The sequence below is a fragment of the Rutilus rutilus genome (genome assembly GCF_951802725.1).
Source record: "Rutilus rutilus genome assembly, chromosome: 21".
Taxonomy (NCBI): domain Eukaryota; kingdom Metazoa; phylum Chordata; class Actinopteri; order Cypriniformes; family Leuciscidae; genus Rutilus; species Rutilus rutilus.
The window spans coordinates 21,826,396-21,851,201 of record NC_140226.1 but is presented as its reverse complement, the minus strand read 5'-3'; the positions used below and the strand labels follow the sequence as shown (position 1 = coordinate 21,851,201).

The window sequence follows — 24,806 nt, the reverse complement described above, 5'->3', positions numbered from 1 at the left end:
TGTGGACAATGGGGGGCCTTGGAGTCAAAAAGGTTGAGAACCACTGAAAGTTTTATTGCTGAAAACTGAAAACAAAAACGAATTCTACATGTTTATTCAGTGATAGTGTAATATCCTTTGGCAGAAACGCCATCGACTGCTCTGATGACTGATTCATGTATAGCCTACACATGTTCAAACTGTCACATCCTTCCAGAGAAAGATGTTCAATCAGAAGTTAAAACACTCATTTTAACTTGAGTATGAACTTTGTCTTAGATGTTCCTTCCAAAATGAAAACGAAAATGTCCCTTTAATAGAAGTGTAGGCCTATTGTATTTCTTTCATGAGTGGCTCCCTTTCAGTTCACGAGTGTGAATAGGCTTTAAGCTGAACGTCACATGAACAAACAGGAAAACAGATCTCATTGCATCCGCTTGTCAGAGAAAGTCTTAACGTTAACTGACGGCGATATGTACTTGTAAGGAAAACTTTTTAGGAATCAATCTGCATATGCGATGGACATTGTTTATGCTCATCTGTGCTCGCTCCTTTGAAGGTATCTTGAGTAAAATGGCTCAATATTTAACAAAGCATATTTAATAGACCTGTATCAGAAGTGAAGTGACCCTTTTTTCTTTTTCTTTTTTTACAAAATACAGAAGTTTGTTGCGCATAACCCCATTTGAATTCAATTGGCCACACCTGACAGGAAGTTGAACTGGACAGGAAGAGGAAGTTAATTTATCTATATGGTAAAAGCCCTATTCAAAGCTGTTGTCAAGGTTTGTCTTGTCAGACTTTAGTTAGAAATTACAGTTATATTAATTTCAATTCATTGTAATTCTACTTTCTTACATTAAAATAAAAGCCATCCTTGTTCTGAATAGCACCACCCTAGAAGTAACAACTGTTGTTCAATACATCTGTATTAACCTTATTTTGAACATATTTTAACTTTTGATCCAGCAATTGAGTTTCTTAGTGATCTTTTCTATTTTCCAGAAGAGACAAATGTGAGATGGATGTCGTCTTCTCAGGAGAAAAAGCAAGAAATGTAAGTAATTTGCTCTGCCTAATCTCATTGTTACTAGGAAAAACACTTGCGATATAACATAGATCTCATTAGTGATTTGTCTTTCCTGTGGGTGGGGCTTATATGAGACCCTGTGAATGTTCAGGAATGTGCCGATCTGTAGGTGTCGTTTTTGTGTTGTGTTCGAGCTGAAAAGCAGATTGTTTTTCAGCAGATCTCAAACCTGGGCATCCTGTTGTTGTGCGATCCGCTCTAGCCCTGTAAAAGGTATCAAGATGTTAATATCAGCACAAAGAAGTGATGTTGTTTTTACTGCGGTTAAACAGGGCTCTTTCACTGCACACACACTCACTGCAGCAGGCCGCAGAGCGCAGAATGCAATACTGCGTGGGCGAACATCACTGTAGCTTTCAACTGCGTGGGACAGACAAATGTGTTTGTATCTGTAAGTGTACATGTATGGGTGTGTGGGTTTCTGTGCGAAGGACAGGTTGAGGACGGGTGCAGAAAGTGTATTTCTCCAAAACAGCATCTTGCTTTGCCCCGCAGTGACTCATTTCCATTTGCTTTTGCTCTGCACCGTGCCACCTCTATGCACACACACACACACACACACACACACAGTTAATGAGCATGTATCGTTTTTTTTACGTAAACCTAACTATAATTACTTTAGATTAACCCATCCCTAAATGCTAATCTTTATCCATGAATCATTGTTTTTTCAAATATTAGTCCCCAAATGATTATTTTCATTAAACCCACAATCATGCAACAGTGTCACATACTGACTTAATCTCTATATCTAGTTCTCACACACTCTACAATAATAGCTATTTCATTTCTGACAGAGACAATCAGTCATTGCTAACACTTTACCAAAAGGTTCAGTTTGTTAACATTATGCCTTTATCATAAACTAACAACGGACATCATTTTTACAGTACTTTACATGTGTACTGTACGTCTTACATGTCTAATGTTAGTTTACAAATATACTTTAGTTTGTTGTTAATTCATTTTCATTCACAGTACATTAATAATGTTAATTTATACAACTTGAAATGTTTAAAACTATAAAAATTAAGATTAAACATTAGAGGCTTATTTTTAAGTGCCTCATCTTCATTCTGTATGTACTCAATTAAAACACACACACACACACACACCCACATTAGCAATTACATGCAAAGAATCGCAAGCATCTATGGTTTCATCTGTAATACACTTGATTGGTCACTGAAGAACTAGCCGATGGAATATGTGGAGTTTTTTCTGCTATTATTTGCTGGGAATTTATTTTTATAACATATTTTACATAGTAAAATATGATAAACAAGCTACCAGTTCTACACTCTTTTAGGTCAGAAGGCATGCTGAAAGCATTATCAGATTAGCCAAAATATTTAAAAACCAATATTTGCTGGGGATGCGTAGAAATTTGTGAATGATGAGTATTTGGAAATGAATGAGCCTACTGATGAGGGACCTTCCTTACTGTGTCATCTGATGCTTGCAGGGAAAACCCAGCCATGACCTGTTCCCTTATACAACCGTTGCAATTTCTATTACAATAGCAGTCATATATGGTTTGAATGAAAGATATATATATATATCTGAACTGAAAATGATAATGTTAATTATATTTCACGTAAAATTATGTCAAGATGATGTCATCGTCCAGCTCAGTTCAGTTCTCATCCAATAGTGTCAGTGCAGTAAAATCAATAATTTGCTGAATTTTAAGTGTCCCCAACTAAGCAAGCCAGAGGCGACAGTGGCAAGGACAGAAATGGAGAAAATAAAAATACTTGGGAGAAATCAGATGAACGAACATGGTGTTTATTTACATGGTTTAATTCCAGACTGCATCACAAGTCAGATTGTGGATTTATCTTTCAGAACATTTCATCCAGTTCCTCCTGCTTGAAGATCGGACACATCACACCAGAATTTGAAGGTAGGAGGAGTTGAAGCTGGCCAAAAGGTCTGTGCAGAGGACTTGTCTGGTTCTCGTGTTTTTGCTGATATATAATATATAGGCCCGGTTTCACACACAGGGCTTAGATTAAGCCTTAGTTCAATTAGGACATTTAAGTAGCTTTTATAAACATGCCTTAGAAAAACAAAAAAATAACTGGTGTGCATCTTGAGACAAAACAATGGCACTTACATATTTTAAGATATGTCAGTGCAAGTTGCTTTCAGCTGAAACAACTCAAACATGCAGTTTAGTCTGGGCTTAAACCTTGTCTGTGAAACCGGAGGATAATGTGATATATAATGATAAATAATCATTCTTCTAAAATCTTTCTCTGTCTTATGTCTCTCTCTCTCTCTCTCTCTCTATTTCTTTTGGAGCTCTCCTATGGAAGATCAGCTGTGTTTATTTCTCAGGCAGAGATCTCACTGATGAATGTTACTAACCTGGTTACTTTTACAGAATGATCACCTCTCTGTTTGACTGATAAGAGGCAGGGAGGATCGGTTCTTTGGGAGGAAACCACATTCGACATCTCTCCCATGCAGCTGCTCCCAGACACCCACTCTTCCTGGAGTGCGCGCGTGTGTGTGTTCAACAAAGAGCTAGTAAGTGTACATTTTTAAATTTAGTCTTTAAAAAAAGTCTAAGGCACGGTTTCACAGACAGGCCTTAGTCTAAGCCAGGATTAGGCCTTAGTTCAATTAGGGCATTTAAGTAGCTTTTATAAATTGCCTTGAAAGAAAACATTACTGATGTGCATCTTGAGACAAAATAATGGCACTGACATTTTAAGATATTTCAGTCCAAGTTGCTTTCAGTTAAAACAGCTCAAACATGCATTTTAGTCTGGGTCTTAAGCCTTGTCTGTGAAATCGGAGTAAGTGTTTGTCCCTTAAAGGCCATTTTACAAAAAAAAAAAACTGTGTTCATGTCATCAGAACTATTTTCTTACAGTATAGAAATTTAAAGGTGCACTCAGTAATTATGTACTTTTTAAAATTTTACAAAGAATAATAATATTATTGAGAAATTTCTTTCTAAAATATATTTTAAATAATGTACATTTATATGACATTAAGACATTTAGTAGCTTAATAAAAACTGTTTTATTTTACATTGATCGTGCCATCTCATGTAGGCAACAATGTTGAGATCACATGACTAATGACACTTTTGCTCACCAAATAAATGAATCATAGCTGACTTTAAATAGAGTATTGCAATGACACTGTGTAAGGACTTACATATACATCCATACCACTAGGTGTCACTATATACGTGTAAAGATTATAGTATGCTACTTCAAATTCAGGCTGGTGCACCGGTTGACATGGCAGTCATAAAACCCCGATTCTGGGTTCACCTTTAAACATTATCTCATACATTTTAAATGTGATTAATTAACCATTTTTTAAAAGTAGAAACTACATCAATCACAATACCAGATCATTATGAATGAAGCCTCTTAATACATTCATCAAACCCTAAAGTTGACTAAAATCGAAAAAAGGCGACATTAAAACCACAGTTGCAAATAGCAGTACCCAGAAGGCCACACGACTCTGCTGGACAGGCTCCGGGTCTGCAGGTGCACAGCGAGATGGAAAGACAGACAGATCAGAGGCAGGGAATCAGTTTTTTTCAAGCCCTGACCTTGAAAAACATCCGGTGACAAAATACTGGTCTGACATCTTGTGGATGGAAAACTTAGAGGTGAGTGTGTGACCGCACTCAATGTGAGGTTTTGAGAAGGCATCATGCTGTTTACACACATACTCACAGGGTGTCTCTGTTGTGGTGGGCCGCACTAAAGTTTCCATTCCGACGAAACATAATTTCCTGGGCAACGACTCTTCCGACCATGTGATCCATCATGTCCGATTGACTCGTGTTGTAGCCTACACCTGGAACCTTAGCTTGAAAAGCCTTGAGCAGATATGATACCAGCACACATCAGCAAAGTTTTTTGCTTGCGGTTCAGTTATGAACGTCAAACCTTTCCTATGTGTTGCTGTTGTGTGTTTGTGCATGCTTATGTCTGCTTTCTTAACTCCTACGTGATGAGTGAGTAAGTATGAGCGGTACAGCGTCAATAGTGTGGTAAGCCACAGACAGAAATAGCTGATGTACTTTTTTGGTGTACTCTGGCCTGGGTCTCACCTGTGGGAGAGAGAACAGGAGGTAGATGAGCTTTTAAAGATGAAAGAGGTTGACACTTTACATAAAAAATACCTATTTCACATGAGTTATTATAGTTAACTATTACTAAAAGCATGAAACAAGTTTCATTACTTGAAATAAATAAATAAAAATGAATAAAAATTTATTTTACCTAGTTGCCAGATGTCTCATTTTCAAAATGATAACTGAAAATATTAAAATATTAAAAACTAATTTACAATAATAATTATATTAAAATAACACACAGTTCCACATACCTTATCATAAAATAACCCCATCACATTTAGAGTTTAGTTAAAGAAAATAGTCCTATTGTGGAGAAAGTTGCAATCTTAAGCCATATGATACTAACATGTAATCATACGTAAAGGCCTTTCTTTTTTTTTGGTTTGACGCTAAAAGATATAGACCCTGACATGTAACCAAATGTGATATCTGTTTGTAAAGTGAAAGACACTGTTTAGATGTGCGTTTATATGTTAAAATCTGGCATGTACAAATGGCAAAGTTCACTGGTTAAACGGCTTACTACTTAAAATATAACTGTTCTAAATGTGAACATCACCATATATGTCTATAGTGTGTCAGGTAAAAGATGAGCTCATTAATCTAATACAAATGGTCAGCCGGAATAGTATGAGATTTAGCACCCCAGAAAAAATGAAATGTAAAATTCCCTGAACATTAGGGCCACAACCAGCATAGACGATCAGTGATTGATCAATATGGGTCACCCCCACTTTTAAATATTTAGTGCATCTTTACATGCTCAAGATGTTTCATATCAGACCTTCCACTGAAGGTCTCCAAGCGCTGGTACCCACAAGGGAACGTGAGTGAGTGCAGCACCCTCTCCTGCTGGCATATAGTGGCATCATTCTAAAACTGGTATTAGACATTTCCTGCTGGGTTCGTTGGCGGGTGGAAGTGTGAGTGTGTGTGTGAGTGTGTTGGAATAGATAGCACCTGGCTTGCGCAGCTGTGGGTCTCCTACTAGGGGGGAGCAGGAGGAGGGGAATGAGGTCCTGCACTGTCACAAACTGTGTGTGTGTTTCATATGTGCATCTGCTCAATTCGATATCAGTTGCCAAGGCCTGAGTTAATCGTAAAATAAACCTGAAGAATCTATTTCAACATCTTGAAAATGAAAAAAAAATGTTTTTTACATCCAGCAAACTTGCTTTGTTGCTCTTGACCTTGGTTAACACAATAAAACAGCAAACTTGTTATTTCGTTAGTAGTTTCTTCCAATGGGTCAAAGTTTACCTGGTTAGCATGATCCAGTTTGCCCCTGCTGGTAGATGCAGTAACTACATGCTCTTTAAGCAAAAAGCATCTTTCTCCATTGACGGCCTTTCAAGTACTGCCGTGTATTTTGACAAAAAAGTATTTTTTATTTTCTATAATTAGTTTGTGAAGGTCTATTAAAATCGTGGTCTCGTGTTTTTCCCTGTTTGCTGCATTTTATGCCACAGCTTAGGATCGTTGCTATTGAAGGCTGTGTATCTATTTTTAGATAAATGGGAATGCTAACTGATAGCTTTCTCCAGGTGTTATAGAGATCCTTGGTTTCAAAGACAGACAAAACGAGATTATGATGGTATTATTTAGTGTTCCCTCAAGGCTACATCCCCCATTTGGTTCCTCTTTAGGACAGAAAGTACGTTATTTCATCACCAGAGAATTTGTTGAGCTGTGCACATCTCTACAGGCATTTCCCAAGTGTGCTAGGTGGGTATTTAAACGGTTTCTTGTTTTAAGATCCATGTTAGAAGCTATAGGCAGCACATACAGGGAAAATGATTTGTTGTTGGCATGAAGAGAAACTGTAGGAGTGCAACAACCTTGACTGAGACGCTCAGCATCTGTTCAGTGTCCTTGACTTGAGAATATCTCCCAATAAGTGCCTTGAGCTTTTAAGGATAGTCTGATTCTCTTTCACAATTTTTTATTTTTGCTTTTCATACGTAATTATTATTTATGAACTGCCTTTAATCACATATCTTCAAACGTAATGTGTTTGTTTCACTTGAATTCTGAATAAAGCCTGTATGTGCCTGAAAGAATATTCAATGTTCTGAAATGGTTGCTGATACATCTGTTTACATGAATAATATGCAATCTGTGTATGTTTGACAGCTTCTGCATGTATTGGACTGCAAATAGAAATCCACTAGTATCCTGTAGGGGGCACTTTGGATCTTGGAAAAGTTCTTTGGAATGCTGCGGAGAGCAGAGAACATGATTTCTTGTGTGGTATGTATGTGTAAACCAATCAGTTCTAAGATATACTGAGGGATTTCTTGGTTGGTTGCTTCAGAAAACAAAGGCTGAGTTTATTTAAATGGTTTGAAGAAAATGAGAAGCCCATTTTACTAATATATCTTGCAAATGGACAATCAGTTAAATAAGAAAGCCGAAGTGATTAATCATTTGTCAAAAATTGCAAACGAACCAATCTCCAAGTTTCCAAGTGGAAGTGACTTTTAGAGTTATAGCATATCAAATAGCTCTCACAGACTGCAGTGTCAGGATGGTGTTGTCCTGTCAACTCTCTTCTGTTTAGTTTATATTTCACAGTTCAGAGGAGCAGCTACAAAAATCCATCAGGAGCAGGTCACATGGCAGGTTAAAGGTGAGAGGTTGGGTTTGACCAGTAGGGTAAAGAGGTCACACATACAACACGACTGTGGCCTCAGGATATTCTGAAACCTGTGACGGACCTAGCATGTAAAATGAGCTTACACAAAAACAGAACCACCAGTTAAAGATTAAGACCACTGTGTAAACTATGGGGAAATAGCTATGCTTCCAGTCAAGACACATTTGTGTTAGCTCGCAATGTCTCTCAAGTGGTAAACAGTGATTTAGCTAATCGACTTTTGTATCACTTTATCACTCCCTGCAACTGTATTCATCAAATATTAATTGGAATATAATTTATGAATGCATTTTAGAATTTTGCAAATGTAGAAATATATGGGAGAAGCTGTTAAGTTTTATTTTTTTTACGTTTTTTTTATCTTGTCTACAACAACAAAAGATTCATTGCGTGTTGTCATAATGGGAAGATGCCATTATTATAGGCTTACTTAGCTTTTCAGCAAAATTCAAACAGTAAACAAATTATATAACAGCAACATGTTGCTATAACTTTCATTAAGATATGAAAATGTTGTTTCTCAATGTTTTCTGATTGTTCAAAAGTACATAAAAAAATAAAATAATAATTTTGTCATGGTTGTGTGAACATCAAAGAAAACAGAGTTACTTCTCTGAACGTTCTGAAACAAGTAGTGACGTTTAAAAATGTTAGACAACGTCCAACTATGTTTCAGAAAAAAAAACATTCCATGCATGATGATGTATAAATCAAATTTTTGTGCTAACATTTTAAGGACTTTCTTAAAGACAAGATAACTTTAAACAAATGTTCTATTAACGTAACTGAAATCAACATGCAAAACTCCTAGACATAGCATTTTTGTGTAATTGGACTTTGGTCTGTTAGCCTGGGACTGCCCTATGTGTAAAATAATCTTTCATTTATGTAGTGGAGAGTCAGTCGAGTGTTTTTATTGCTATAGGCAGCGACTTTCGTAAGTTACTGACAACCAGATTTGCGAGCTTTACCTGCTGTTTGCTTTAAGTAGATTTACCAATTTTTAACAGAAACACTAATTCATTTGTCGTCCAAAAAAAGCAGTGTAGCATGTCAGACAAACAAGATAAGGTCTCATCTTGACCTAATGAACGACCTGACGGGAGGAGAGAGGGAGGGAGAGTTCCCGGGCACAAGGACTGTTTAAGATATATTGACATTTCAGGAGAACATTAGTTCAAATTTGAGCTTAGTTCAGTGAAGGACAACTTTAACTCAGTTTAGGTTTTTACCCAAAAGCTATATCCACCACCGTCGGCACAGTCCTGAGGCCTATTATTTGTGTTTGTTTGTTTTAAAAATGTATTTTTATAGACTATTTAGCTATCTATTTATCTATCTGTCTGTCCGTCCGTCCGTCCATCCATCCATCCGATATAACTTTTAAACTTAAAGGCGTTCTGCTTGTTTCTGCTGCAACATCCTGTTGTTAAATGAATATATATATTAATATTTATCTTCTCAGCTTGTGGAAAAGCTGCTTGTGATGATCTTTGATTCTATGATGTTGGTTTATTACCATTAAATCAGGTAATGAAATATGTTTTGTACTGTAAATTTAAGTTAAATCTGTAAACCTAAAATGTTGCTACTGCAATCTACTGTAAATTTCTGGCAGCCACAGCTTTTTACTGTAAATTTCATGGAATTTTCTTTTACAGTGCGACAGACACTTTTTGAGTTCTCATGACTGGGTCCGGTTTCCCCTCCCACTCCTTCCTTATCAGTAAGAAACGTGGAAATCCAACACCTCACAGCTCACCAACTGCCGTTTGCGACTTCCGATCATCCATGCCCAAGGGCCAATTTCACGGCAGGCGATCACAACGACCAAATGTCTCCAATTCATCATCTGATCTCCTCAGTGGGAGCAGATGAAGTGAGACATGGAGGAAGGAAGGTCTGCGGGATTAGGATGATCTTTGTGGTATTTAGAAGTTACTGTTTGCCTGACACTACGAATTTCGACCTTTCTTTGAGTCATTGCAAAGGAACAAACTATGCCGATCTATAACTTATAGCATGTACACTTAGCATCTCATTTTGACCTAATTTCTAGTCTCACTTCTACTTTCTAGTTTAGACCTCAAGTCTAAACATTGTCTTATATAAAAAGCACACACATGTCCCCGCACATGTTTTGAGAAACAGATAACGGAAAAAGGAGACTACGATATAGACAACTGCGAGCATAAGACACCCCTACTGCCACAGTTGTAGTTCACAGTTCAGTCAAACTAACACTACAAGTCTCATTTTTCTCTCTCACTTACACATCTTGGGAAGTACTACTACAACAAATGCTGTTCACTCATATTACCAAGAACAAGCACAATGGGGCAGGTAATTCAGGGCCTCACTTGGTGCATGTCGTAAAAATGTAAAAAAATAAAAAAATATATATATATCTTATTGTGTTGTATAACAATATAACAATTCCTCTGTGCATATGTTTCATTTATTAAAAATGTTTTGACCTAATACTGTTTAATCAAAATGTCAAGATTGGATCTTCAAGTGAAAAACAACAACAGACACCTCTCTGGTGACATATGCCTAAGTCCTCACCCTATTTTTTTTTCTTTTTTATTAATCCGTTACACTCAAATGTCTAAAATCTAAGATTTTATACATTTCCTTTAGTTTAATTCGTATTGTACATAGATAAAAAGTGAAGTGAAAAACAATGTTGATAAAAAGGAGGTAAATGAACTTAGTTTGAATGGGCACCATGCTTTTGTCTCAACTTTACATTTATGTACATAATTACACTTTATGAGTTGTTTCTGCTCATTTTATTCAGCTTGAAAAAGATTCAAAGAACTTTATACAAAGCCTGTATAGGAACATATATGCCTGCATGCGTGCAAGTGTGTGTGTGTGGTGTGACTTTTGGGTAATGCAGTCGTCTGTAAAGCAAAGATGGAAAATCTTAGAGAGACAGAACTTGCAGCTGAGGTTAAAAGAAGTGTGTGTGAGTGCGGATGAGTGTGTTATTAATGCCCTGGGTGCTGCAGTGAGCAGATACTGGTTAGCTGCTGTGGTTGCGCTCTTGCAGTGGCAGGAAACAACCCAACCTGTGATCTTTGCAGACTCTAATGGAAAATTCACTCAAACAGAAAAAAAAGTGTGTACGTTTGCCTGTGTGTGTGACGGAGAGTGAGAACATGCTGCTGTCACCTAAAAATAAAGGTGTTACTTATTTGTTTGATTGTAAAATATGCTAGAGTGCTATTTAAAAGCCATTCAAGCCTGCATTCATTAACGCTTCTTTTCTTGTGATGTCTATATCTGCTTTTACGGTTCCTAGAATTATGTATTTCGTAATCATAGCCATTAAAAGGCTGACAGAGATCACATATAAATGATAACGCATCTACTTCATCTGGAGTTACGCAAAACTATACGCGCACACCTGACCTGTGTGTTTGTCTTTCGTACTTGTATTGTCTGATTGATAATAAGTGATAATGTTTGACTGTTTTTGGGTGTTGTCTTGCCGAGGAATGGTAGAAAAATATGCATGTGTGTGTGTGAAGTGTGTCTTTAATATGACATCTCCAACAGCTGTGTATAATCTCCCAACACACTCACTCACACTCTTCCCATTCCATCTCCTGTACAATGGAACAAAAGAGCAGGAACTGCCACTCTCTCCCCACCGTCCAATCAAAGCCGTTATTATTTCTCGGCGGAACACTCCCTCAGGAAGTGCCATCTCCAAAACACGCCAGCTGTGCTTCTGTGCTTATTATGGGCCATTATAAGAGACAGAGACACAATAACACCACAACATACAAAATACCATATCTGGGCCATTGTGCGTACATGCCGCATTAAGGTCCCCTGTCGCTTCTCTATGGTTCCATCGAGAGCAATGCACCCGACTCTGAGACAACATCTTGCACCGCTCATGACTTCAGCTCAAATTGCTGCACAAAGCCTGGGCCAGGTGACGGATAACCTCTTCCAGATGTTAGTTGGATGTCATTTAGAGGTTACGGTAATACAGAAGCTGCAGCGAGGCATAAGAATCACAAATCATATGATGGTGTTTTATGGGGTGAAAGTGGGTGTCTTACTCTCTGTCTTTAACCTTAAACAATCTTTCGTCTACCACCCACCTTCCCAAAGACCACAGATGAGATTGCGGAAACCCTCACATCTATAACCAACAACTCCTGAGGCTGGACAGGCACTGCTGAAGTATGGAATATGCAGCCAACGGCCATTCTCACACACTCATTGCTTCATATGCAGGTGTAAAACTCCATAAATGTCTGAAATAATTGACCGTTCTCATATGTTGTATTTTGAAGAGCCCTTTAACGGTTAGCTGTATTCAACTGTTCAATCACGTCTCTACAACAGCCATCATTTTTTGGCGGGAAAAATGTGCCTGTGGCGACATTTCTGCCAAAAATACGTTGCTTTTTGAATGTTTCACGTCAGTGAAATGTTCCGTGAGTGGCACTAAAAGTAGGTTCAGTTTTATGAATGTGAATGGCCTTGTTTTTTGGGGGTTTTTTCACATTGGGTGTTGTATGTAGGCCTATATATTGTGGCAGTTCAGAAATGTAATCTCTAATGACTAGCGATAAGCTCTATTGTGTTTGTAAAGAACGTACTGCAAATAGTGTTACACTAACCGATAGTGTTATAAAGTCTGAGAAAATGCATTTGCTGAAGCAACCATGTAATTTTAGCTTGCTTCTACAAGTCGATGACCTCTTTTAAAAGTATTTCACGGGACTAGTATCCAAGCGTTCCAGAAAAGCCTTTCATATGGAGCTGGTTATGTGATGTAGGCCTAAAGGTCAAAATATATTAGTTTACAAATCATGCACTATGGTAAAAGTGTTTTTCTAGAACCATGCAAAAATACGTCTTTATTAATTCATAATCTGAACCTATAAGCACAATTTGTTTAGAAAAGTTTTACTGCCACTTTTGTGGTCATTTCAGCTGTACGCACAGGTATTTTCAATGAGCCTAGGATGTCATTTACACACATTTCATTTATCTGTCCTGTCTTTTTTAGTTTATTTCGGGTCTGGTCACCTTTAAGACTTCAGAATGTTTACAAGCCCCTGAATTCAATTAAACATTTATTCTGTTCCAAAATCTATGTAGCCTCAGAGGCAACATTTTAAGGCATCATATTTAAAGTCTTATGACACAAAGGCTGTTCAAAAGTTCTTAATTATGCTGCATAAAATACCTTCTAATGACTAAAATGCATTCCCAGAATGGGGAGATACCAATCACATGATATCCTTGACATCATTGCTGTCAGAGTTGTAAATACCATAGAAATGATGAGAAGTGCCATAAACAGAATTTTTATTTGTTGGTATACACCGCATTACAACTTTGTTTTTGCACTAAAATTGAATGCTCGCCTTAAAGGAACACTCCACCGTTTTTTGAAATAGGGCTTATTCACCTTCTTTCCTACATTTAGATAGGTGGGCAAATGCATTTTTGTCTCAGTGCATGCGTTGTTTTAGTTTGACAGGGTCGGCGCTAGCTTAGCTTAGCATAATGAATGTAATCCTTTGTTGCCAGCTAGCATGTCCTGAGTAAAAGTAATATTAAAAAAAAAAACCCACCTAATTACTTCTTGTGGCCTGCGTATTCACAACGAGTACAAATAGCGATGCAGATTAACACTAGGCGATTTCCTATGCAGATATTGACATGGGACTATATTAGGGGGAAGCACAGGCGAAGCACTGCTACTTGGGCTCAGAGATATCACGCCCAAGTAGCAGTGCTTCGCCTGTGCTTCCCCCTAATATAGTCCTTAATATATAAGTCAATATCTGCCTAGGAAATCACCTAGTGTTAACTATTTGTACTTGTTGTGAATACGCAGGCCACAAGAAGTAATTAGCTGTTTGTTTGTTTTTTTATATCACTTTTACTCAGGACATGCTAGCTGGCAACAAAGGATTCCATTCATTATGCTAAGCTAAGCTAGCGCTGACCCTGTCAAACTAAAACAATGCATGCACTGAGACAAAAATGCATTTGCCCACCTATCTAAATGTAGGAAAGAAGGTGAATAAGCCCTATTTCAAAAAACGGTGGAGTGTTCCTTTAAAGCAAGACAAGTATGAATTATAATCTTACACATAAACTTTAAGTATGGAAAGGTATCTATCATTTTGATAGATTCAATGATATTAAAATTAATCATTTAACCAATATCTGTGTGTACTATATGTTTATAAGATTATCTGTTAGCTTAGCAACATCAATTGAAATCAACTGTGCTAATTGAGCTATTTTTGTTGAGTTGAGTTGCTAGCCTTCTAAATTGGTCGCTTATATGACAGATGACCGTAATAATCCCCCACAATGCAGTAGAAAGCTAATTTCACACATTTTTCTAAACTAATAAACAGATATTTGAATGTTCACATGTAAATTCTGCATGATTACAGCATTTGCCTGCTTATCGCGCTCTGTCTCTCTCCATCATTGCTGATGGTCAGACCTGGTAGACGTCTGAAAGCTGATAATTAACTCAATCCGTTGACACAGGTGAGCATCTCTGTGGTTATTTAACACCCATTACAGAACAAACAACACACACACAATCCTGCAATTAAACATGCCTCTTTATCACACAAACTAAATCCACACACCCAAACACATGATCGCATTTACACATTATCACATCCCAAAACACCCATAATCGGCCGATCTAAAACTCATAATGCAAATGATTGTTTGTTTATTTGAAGTGTTTCACACTGAGACATTGCGGGAGAGTTTGTTTACTGGAGTCGTTTCTCACTGTGAATCTTATCTTAATTACTCTGTGCTTCTCTCTATATGGCCTCTTCGCGAGTCAAAGGTCATCAGCTCTCTATCTTAAGCACACCCCCCCCCCCACCACCACCACCACTTCAGACAGGGAATGCTGAATCGACGTAAGCTTAGCTTTACCACAACCCCCATAATCTTGTTCGGTCACCCTGACATTAGCTAGAACACACAGCCACGTCAAGTGCTGATGACCTCTTGAGCTTTACTGTTGTTGTCTCACAATTATTAACTAATTAATGCAGTGACCTTGAATAATTATATCATTTATCTTCTGTTCTTTTATCTAAAGAGCTTAATCAGTGATTTGAAGATTAAAATTAGCACATTAGCATCTTTGTGAAAGAATTTGAAAGAAAGAATCTAAAAGCATATGTATATATATATATATATATATATATATATATATATATATATATATATTAAGGTCAGTGTTATTGAAGGGTTGTTCCAATGGACTATTGAAGCAAAAAAAAAAAAAAAAAACTTAAAGCAATAATTTACCCAAATATTTAAATTCTGTTGACCACAAAAGAAGATATTTTGCAGAACGTTGGTAACCAGACAGTTGACGGTAGCCATTGACTTCCATAGTATTTTTTTCCTATATAGAAGTCAACTCTCTGGTTACCAACGTTCTTCAAAATATCTTCTTTTTAGTAAACAGAAGAAAGAAACTCTTGCAGGTTTGGAACAACTTGAGCGTGAGTAAATTATGACAAAATGTTCCTTTTTGGGTGAACTTTCCCTTTACGTCATTAATTAATGTATACACTGGGGTTGATAATAAGAAAAAAATAGTATAAGCACCAAATCAGCATATTAGAATGATTTCTGAAGGATCATGTGACGACTGGAGTAATGACGCTGAAAATTCAGCTTAACATCACAGGAAGAAATTACATTTTAAAATATATTAAAATAAAAAACAATTACAAATTGTAATAATATTTCACAATATTACATACAAATAAATACAAATTAAAATAAATGCAGCCTTGGTGAGCATAAAAAAATGATGCTATTGCTATTAAAGCCAATCGAATTTATGCATATTCAGATACGTAGGTTTGACATTCTGAAAAATAATAATTTAATTTGCATTCAAAAATAAAAGCATGAGTTGGAATGACATGACAGTGGATCATTTTTTTGCGATAAACTCCTTTAAACATGTTTTAAATATATTATATGCACCCTCATCATTGATCTTTTTCACAAATCAAAGCCCTCTAGCAACAATCTCCACTTTCTTGACATCTCAGAGAGGTTAGTTATGTCTGATTAGTTGACTGTCTATCCACGATGGATCTTGAAATCAGGTCAGTGTGTGTGTGTGTGTGTGTGTGTGTGTAAGTGTGTGTGTGTGTGTAGCATCTTGAGGAAGGAGAGGCAGTGACCTGGATTGGAACAGCAAAAGGAGGGAGACCATGTGTCAAGAAATCAGCTGTTTGTTTCTCAATGACTCTTTCACATCATCTGTTCATGGATCTCAAATGAACGTGTGAATGTGTACATATATGTGTGTGCATACACATACTTTGAGGTTCAGACCCAAAAAACTCTCTGTGATGTCAAAGCATCATTGACCCAGAAACAAACGTGTGCACATTGGATCTAATTTATATGCAGATACTCACTGTAAAACTGTCTGCAAAGGACAAGAGGGCTTTTGGCCTCGGTTTATCTCCCAGAATTTTGTCTCGTTGTCTTGCCCTCTTTTATCCTTCTTTCATCCCTTCTCTTTTTCCCTTGTTCCTGTCATCTACATCCAACTCCTGTCTCAATCTGTTTTTGTAGTCAGTGCATATGCTGTGTGATACTCATGCGTTTAACCCCAGGATAAGTGCCTACTGTGTAGCCCTATTTAACCTTGGAATTAAACATAACTAGTTATATATTTTGTAAGCACTCTGGTACTCTTTCACTGGGTTTATGGCTTAAACACTGTCCATTGTCTATGAGACTATTATTTCTCTCTTCAAGAGATCAAAACGTTTAGGTACAGACTGATCAGGTGATCATGGTCCTGCATGGCTTAATAGATAGATAGATAGATAGATAGATAGATAGATAGATAGATAGATAGATAGATAGATAGATAATAAAAATGTAATAATTTATTGCTATATTATAAGAAATTGCTCAAATAAAAACTGAATGATACAAAAAACCGAACTTTGAACTTTTCCGGTTTTGACAATATCATACAAAATCTGTTCTTAATTTTTTTTTTTTTTGTAACAACAATGACGGAGTTCTGTTTAAATAGCCTATGTCATTCCTTCTGCAGTTTTATACACTCGATACAGGCTATCACGCAAAAGAAGTCGCCACTCTTTTTCTCTGTGGAGAATTCTCGCGGTTTTCGTCTTCCCTCTGCGATCCCTTATTGCCATTGGACAAATAGAGAGGCTTTGTCGACGAAGAGGGAAAAAACGCCTTGAAAGATTTTCTTTGGGAGTGATGAGGGTGGAGGGGGTGGAGGGTCGCGCTAATTATGCACGGCGATTGTTGATGGCTTGATTGTGTGCGTCCAGCTGCACAGAGGCGCGGGGGCGAGCAGAGGGCGGGGACGCGGAGCAGGGCAGACTCACTGACGCCAGTCGCCACATTCTCCCATGCGCTGAAAAACAGACCCGATTGTACCGGACCTGATCCACAGACACCGCAGTCACGCATAACTAAACAGAATGAGAATGAAATACGTCCTCATGAGTCCTGTTGAATCATTCAGTACAAGTGCTTAATGTAGTTTTCATTTTGGTCTAAATGCTGCTGACTGTGATGATAAGTTATCAAACGGCACGTCAGGTCAGTGCACGAGGTATGTGGTGCATCACGTGATTAGGGCATAATAAGGGGCATATTCATTCCAGTTTAATGTGCGTTATTGGCATGACATAATTGCATATTTGTATTGCCAAAGCAGTGCAAAATAAGTCAAATAAAAAAAGAAATGCAAATGGGGTAAAACAATATGCCTGTAATCAACAAATAAGACAGTAAAATGTTAAACCCAAGGCAGTTCACTCACTGTCCTTGTCCTTCATATTGTGATAGGCAGAGACATACTGTAGGCTATTATCGCACTACATAATGCTCAGGACAAAACAGTGGCTTCTCCCAATCAAACATCTGGGAGTTGCTCAGTATCAGCAGATATGATGATGGTCTGTTTTCAAACTTGTTTTAAAAAAAAATGTTTGGGGGGCTGGGGTCATACTTCCACTTCTTGCTCTCACACCCACGTCTTTTTTTTTTTTCATTCTTTATTGCTATTTGTTGAACCCTACCTGCAGAGGCCTTTTTACCACGCTGTTAGGCTGCAAGAAAGGAAAAGGCTGAATATGTTGCATTCGTGCAACAAGTCCAACATCAAACATAAGGGCCACCATAACACAACCTGCAAAGAAGCGCATCCATCCGGTTGCATGCATATATAATAAAAGGTGTGAATAGGTCAGTCACCACTAATAGACCGACGATTTAACACAATATAACATTTTTCACGATCATGTTTTCATGTTGTTAGCTTTGCTGTCAATCATTTAAGTAGTGCAACCTTAGACCTGATATTGGACCTTACATTACAACCTAAACGACTGAAGCTCTATCTGTTCCTCAAAGTATATATATATATTTTTTTTTTTTCATTTACAAAAAATGAAATATGGTGTCTCACTTGACTAAGATATAGCCTACTCACATTTAAAACTGGTTTGAACATGACAAAATATGTAGCTACCATTCAAGCAAAACAATGTTTTATTTAAAAACTATTATACCATTTCAGTCAGAGAAAACAGAGCTGCTTTTTGTATTAGTTTAACTAATCTAGCCAGACTGAAGAGCTTTACACACGTACAAACTCTTCGCTGAATGTAAGTCCAGGTGTGCGCAAATAAATTGTGCGGGCAAGTCTTGTGCGAGTGTTTGGGGCGGGTTTTTATAGCTTGATTGACAGCTGGACTGACCAATGAGAGCGGCTCGTCGGCCGAGACTAGTCTTTTGCAGATGGGGTGCGCGCTGGTGCGCGTGAATGGATGACGTCGGGAGCCCGGCGCCAGGCTGTCTGGGACTCGCGCGTTAGATCAACACAGCTGGAGCGGCACAGGACACACAGCTGGCCCGCCAGCGCATTCCTTCACAAAAACAGCACTGTGAGAAAAGAGGGGACACATCTTGATGTAAACTAAAAATGCGCTGGGTTAAAACTGGAACGAGAGTCAGGCTATAGTTTGATTGTAGCTTGCGAAGCTTCCTTTTCATATAAACAAGAGTAATGGGAGACATCTATAGTTATGATCTATTTATAGATAACGAGTAACACTTTTAGAATGCACGAAAACCGCGCGCACATTGGTTTGTTTCAGAGTTTCCTGAGTTGGTTATTAATATTCTGTGATCGTGAGAATATTAGGAGCAAGTTTTATTGAGCAAGATCTAGGCTATATTTACCACTCTTCTTGGCATGATAATCGAGGGCGATATCAACTTTTCAAACTCGATTACTTAGGGGGGGGGAAAGTGCAATGAACTCGTTTCTGTAGGTTTTGACTTTGGTAGGACCCCTTTGATTTTACTTAGCCTATTTAAAGTTTTTATTTTAAGATTAACATGCAATTAAGATTTCAATTTTAGAGGGTTGTGCGTGGGCCTCAAAATGTGTCTTGTATTGATATTTAATCTCATTGCATGTGTCTCCTATGGGAATTAATTGCCGACGCCAGTTTGTCTGCATGCAGGTCACGGGAGTAGCAGATTTATGGATTTTCTCCATATCATGCCTGACAGAATGGTCATAAGATAATAGTATTTTCCTCCTATTTTTTCCATGTTAAAGATAAAGTCACGAGTGTCCACTAGCCTATAAATATAAGCTAAGTAATAAGTAGCCTATAGCCGGTTATTGGCGCATAATTCACGTTGTTATCATTTGTATTATATAACGAAATTGAATTCTGAAAGTAATGAAAGTGAGTTCTGAAGTACTGTTTGCATAACCTACAAAGAATCAGTAGCCTACACATAAGCAGAATAATAATAATAGGCTAATAGCCTAATAATAATAATAAAGTAGGCTAGCCTATGGGTTATGGGAAAAAAATATATGTGAACTCTAAAATAAGTTCATATTTAATCTACTGTACCAGCTGCTCCAGCTCCGTTTAGGTTCACTGACCCGAAATCTTAACTCAAATCCATCACTGAAAATATATAGCCTATTTCTTTGGTATTCTGACAGTTCTTCCTCATTCCACCATTTTGCTGATTGACATGCCAACGCTTCCAATGACAAGTTAGCAATTTACATAGGGCGGAGTCTTTACATTCATACACCTTTACTATTGGCTGAGCGGCGCATGAGGGTTTGTTTATCTCAGGAGGGGGCGGTGCTACAAGAAGCAGCGCTTTAAATGCGGCCGCCTGCCTGCTCGTGCTGCCATCGTTCAATGAGCGCGAGACGTGAAAGGAGTCAACCATTGGATAAATATCAAGCTGGAGAGCTAGTTCATCTCACTGTCCAGACGAAGAACTTCTTCAGACATCTCTACAGTTGGATTCTACCAGCAAGTCAGACGTCAGATCCAGAATGAAGGCGATCAGTCCCGTTCGCTCAGTCAGAAGCTGTTATGAAGCGGTGTGCTGTATCTCGGAGCAGAGTCTCGCGATCAACCGCTGCAAGAGTCCCACTGAGGAGCTGTCCGACATGAATGACTGTTACTCTAAACTCAAGGAGCTGGTGCCCAGCATCCCTCAGAACAAGTCCGTGAGCCAGGTGGAGATTCTTCAGCATGTAATAGATTACATCTTCGACTTACAGATAGCACTGGAAAACGAGACGGACACGCCTGACATGTTCATGTCAATGAAGGTGCGCGCGACATTATTTATTGTCTATCCATTATTATGCCTTAGCTATGTTAACCAGTACAAAGTGCATTTGAATAAATATAAACTTTGCTTGTATTTTCCCCCTATAGAACTCAGAGATGACCCGTAATTTCTCCAAAGAGGATGGAGCTATGTGCCATTAGGACAGAGGAATGACCACGGTCAATGGTACGCTTCTGTTTCTTTATTCTAAATCATTTCACTTAGTAAATTAATCAGATGATGTTAGGTTGTAATCCACACTCCACTGGAAACAAAACTAAAGGAAAATTCAATCAAGAACCGTTCTTGATCTGAAGGACCTATTGAAAAATCAAAAACCTTTTGAACAACAAAATGATTCTTTGGAGATTGACCAAGGTCTTAATGTTTCATTATAGGTTCTTCAGACCAGCATCGTAGTTCTGAGTTCTTTAAAGCTCAAGTTCATTGATGGTTTTCCAAAATAACAAGAATAAAAAGCCTAAAACCTAAACAGCATCTCCTATGGTATTCAACTGGAAAATCCTTTTTGGTTTGAAATGGAACCTTTATTTTAAAGAGGAAGTCAATCGTTAAGAGTCGGTTAATTGATAAGTTAAAACTCATGTTTTTTGTAAATGTTATAAAGGACAATATATTTTGTAAGACAACTATCAGTGTCAGGTGTCCTAATTTCTTTTGGTCATCGTGCCAGTGAGCAAACAAGCTTGGATTCCCCTATCAGCTCTAGCAAACCAAAGTTTTCCCTTTGGCGCCAGACTGTCTGCAGTCCGCCTGAATCCACAGTCTGTGTGTGTGTGTGTGTGTGTGTGTGTGTGTGTGAGAGAGCTCTGAGTTAACTTTTCTCCCTCTCATCTATGCTGCAGGTGCGGGATAGAAACTTTTCTCCTCCACTTATGGAAGAAAAGAGAGTGAAGGGGTGAGCCGGGTGAAGGAGTGAGGCTCTATTCAGAGTGTGGGAAAGCAATCTGCGCCCCTCTCAAGCTGTCTATTCTTTGGTCACTGGACACTTGAACAAACCAAAGCCGAGGAGTTTTGAAGATCACAAAAAAAGAAAAGCCCTCCAATTTTTTTCCTTAATCATTCCTGTTTTTTTGTGGCAACAATCAAGCATTGTATATTTTGTACTGGCTACATTCCTGACTATTTGGACCAACTAATATCTCTTCACACACCCTTCCTTCCCAGCCATTCTTGGATATACCCCCCCCCCCCCCCCCCCCCCTTCTTTTTTCTTGAAAACTTTTCCACATTTCAGCATGGTCACAGTTTGGTCTCAGTGAGCTTCTCGATCACTGGGGTGATGTACATATTATGCTTGACGGGAGTTTTTGTTTTATAGGGTGGGAAGGGCCTTGGGCAGTGGGAATACAGACTTGGATTAGAATTTGAACTCTATAATATAGAGTGGATTGTATATGTTTGTGGGGATTGTCTATTTCTACAGACTGTCAGATCAATGAGTTTCATAAACTCATTTAAGAGTTGTTGTTTTTTGCTTTGTACTCACTTTTTACACAAAAATAAATCATATTATGAAAGTGAGCAAATATGTTGTTCTGTATTTTTTCTTAAATAACTCAATGCCGACTTTTTTGCTGTCTTTAAAGCTTCAGGTATAGCCTATCTCATAGAAATGTACTGAAAATACAATCTTTTCTTTTCTTTTTTTAAACAAGAGTTAAAGTGATTCCCTCCACTCCATCTCCCCCTCTAGCTGTTTATATGGTTTATATATTATCGATATGAAATTATAACACAGTCACTTTAAAGACTTCTGATGAAAAAAGCTAAAGAGAAAGTGTTTATAAAACAGTACATAGCCTACAGGTACATGCAAGAGAAAGTAAATAATAGTGGTTAAAAAAAAAGTGAAAGTACAGTGCATCTGCCAAAAATCTTTCCAGATAGAGTCATCGTGGACTTTTTTATGTGTTTAGCATATTATCTGTTACAGGCCTACACAACAATGTCGAAATGTGAGTCACTTGTATTTAAATTTAGCACAACTGTCCTCTTGAGTGTCTGTAGTCTCTTTTAAAAAGACCTTTGCCCACAGAACTAGAGTTCAGTGTAAAAGTGGCCTGTTGTCAAACTTTGATAAGCACTATTCATTTAATTTCATCTGGACTCCAAGAAAGAGTGATTATGGTCTTGAGGGACTGACAGGGTTGAGTAACGTGAGGCGATCTGTAGGACACTTTCAACCATAATAGTTCCTATAGCGACACCCAGTGTTCAAAGTAATAATCACATACATATCCGTTGTTGGCACCGCAAACAATGAACTGGCGCCATCATGTGGCAATTGTATGTAAATGAATAGTAGGTCAGCAAATTAATGAAATATAACTAAATTGGTGAGATATTGGCCAGTTGTTGCACTTTTAATTCCATACAATAAGGTAATTTCACCTGTTACTGCCTTTTAAAGCACATTTCATGTTGACCACATGCCCCAATCACAGGGGTCACACTATTTGGGGTAAACTGCCGTATTAAATCTAAATTTGACAGTCATTATAATTTACCCATCTGTGAATGTGTGTAATATATGATAATAGTAGCCTATTTTTTGACAGTTTTTAACTTATTTGAAAACAAAATACAAAACGCTGATAGAGCAACATTTGACTTCAAACTGAGATAGGCTAGCCTTTGTGACAACTTAGTATCTATGTTTAGTAAAAAAGAAAAAGAAAAAAAGTGACGCTTCATTATTCTGTCAGGCTAATAAGCCATAAATTAAACAGGCTACAAAGCTAAACCCTGCTTACTGCATTTCTGTAATGCTGTATTCTATCGTTCAACTGTGTGTTTTCTTTTGTTCAAATAAGTATAATGTGACCCTAAATCAGACATTTATTTTTTATCCTGTCTCTCCTTTCAGAAGTTTATGGTTATTATTATATTTTGTGGAGTGCTGCAGTGATGACGTATTTTGTACGCCAACCCGGAAGTTAGCATCATCCTGTTATCCATTGGCTTTTGGATTACTGTGCCTAACAAAGGTTAATGATCTTACACGTTTTGTTCATCATGATAATTTTCACAAATGTACACAACTTTTATGAATTGTTTTATGAAACGTGTGGGCAATGACCATCATAACCTTTCCGACTTTCAGTTAGTTTTTTTTTTTTTTTACATATTTCCTGAAAGCTGAATAGCTCTAAACACAATGAGGCTCACATACTACTGATTAGATGAGTTTAGCCTACCTATTCTGTGTTTTTATTGCCACAAAAATCTCTGTAGAGTAGACCCGGATCTGCTAAATGGCCATTTAGCAATTTGTTATGTTAGCATTTCAAGACAAGTAAAAAAAAAAAAAAAAAAAAAAAAAAATTCACAAGGGGTTATTACTGATATCTTGACTGATATGTCCATGTCTCTCCAGAAGAGGACGCACTAGAGCAAACGACACGAACCTTCTCAACACATTCTTGTGTTAATTGAGTGCTGTCACGTGCTTAATGCGAAGATTTGCGAACATATGAACGAATATATAAATAATCCTTTACTTTTGACTAACAAGAACTCACATTATAGACGTATCTTACAGTTTATTAGTTTGAAACATTAGTTTTGTACATAATCCACTGGCATCTGATGTCTAACCTTTTTACTTGGCTTGTATCCTTAGAAGAAACTTATGAAACATTTGTTAGAGTAAAGAATATGTGCCATCCCATTTAAGTTGGTTTGATAATACATCTGCATAAAAATGAAAAAAATAAATTCCCTTTAAATTTGATTATGTGAGGCCTTTCTAAAGCATTTTCTTCTGAATCACAAAACAAGTTGAACCATGTCATTAATTTATGTCAAATAATACAAATTAATGAATTAACTGAAATAAATTCTCAGTCTGAACAATTCTGGCTGTTACCTATAAAGTTACAAAGGCCACAATAAATAATGCACCAGTATTACAGGCTACCACAATAAATGCTCTGCTAAAATATTTTTTAAACTCTGCTCCCTCTGTTAGATTAAGATCACAACTGTCACAAGTGGAAGATTTCGATGTATTTAGGTTACAATTCATAAAGTTTTAGAGCAGTGTTCAGAGCTTTCAGAGATTTTCTCTCTTTTCTTCCATTAAAAACACATAGCCTATGTGAGATCAGGACTGTTTCTGACATTTCTTAAAGGGATAGTTCACCCAAAAATAAAAATTCTGTCATCATTTACTCACCCTCAAGTTGTTCCAAACCTGTATGAATATCTTTTTTTCTGCTGAACAC

General features: G+C 37.5%; 1 protein-coding gene and 1 long non-coding RNA gene across 4 annotated transcripts; both read left to right on the top strand.

Annotated features, from left to right (window-relative positions):
- Nucleotides 1-641: 641 nt before the first annotated feature.
- On the top strand, nt 642-10,434 carry LOC311280841. 3 transcript variants are annotated; one of them, XR_014625735.1, is made up of 6 exons: nt 642-764; nt 985-1,036; nt 2,918-2,975; nt 3,459-3,604; nt 7,320-7,815; nt 9,504-10,434. It is a non-coding gene; the product is annotated as an uncharacterized lncRNA (long non-coding RNA). The 3 variants fall into 3 exon arrangements; XR_014625736.1 differs by having other exon boundaries at nt 669-764; nt 7,320-9,372; XR_014625737.1 differs by having other exon boundaries at nt 669-764; nt 7,320-10,434.
- An 8,290-nt stretch (nt 10,435-18,724) lies between these two features.
- Nucleotides 18,725-22,106, top strand: id3 (inhibitor of DNA binding 3). Its single transcript, XM_084393679.1, has 3 exons — nt 18,725-20,554; nt 20,664-20,742; nt 21,423-22,106. Exons 1-2 carry the CDS (start codon nt 20,273-20,275, stop codon nt 20,715-20,717), a joined length of 336 nt encoding a protein of 111 aa, XP_084249805.1. The 5' UTR covers nt 18,725-20,272; the 3' UTR covers nt 20,718-20,742; nt 21,423-22,106.
- Nucleotides 22,107-24,806: the final 2,700 nt, after the last annotated feature.

What these genes read in the sequence shown, in the direction of transcription:
- id3 (XM_084393679.1), top strand. Translation starts at nt 20,273, where the DNA reads ATGAAGGCGATCAGTCCCGTTCGCTCAGTCAGAAGCTGTTATGAAGCG. An exon ending in ACATGTTCATGTCAATGAAG is followed by an intron (nt 20,555 to 20,663) that starts GTGCGCGCGACA and finishes TTCCCCCTATAG; the next exon opens with AACTCAGAGATGACCCGTAA.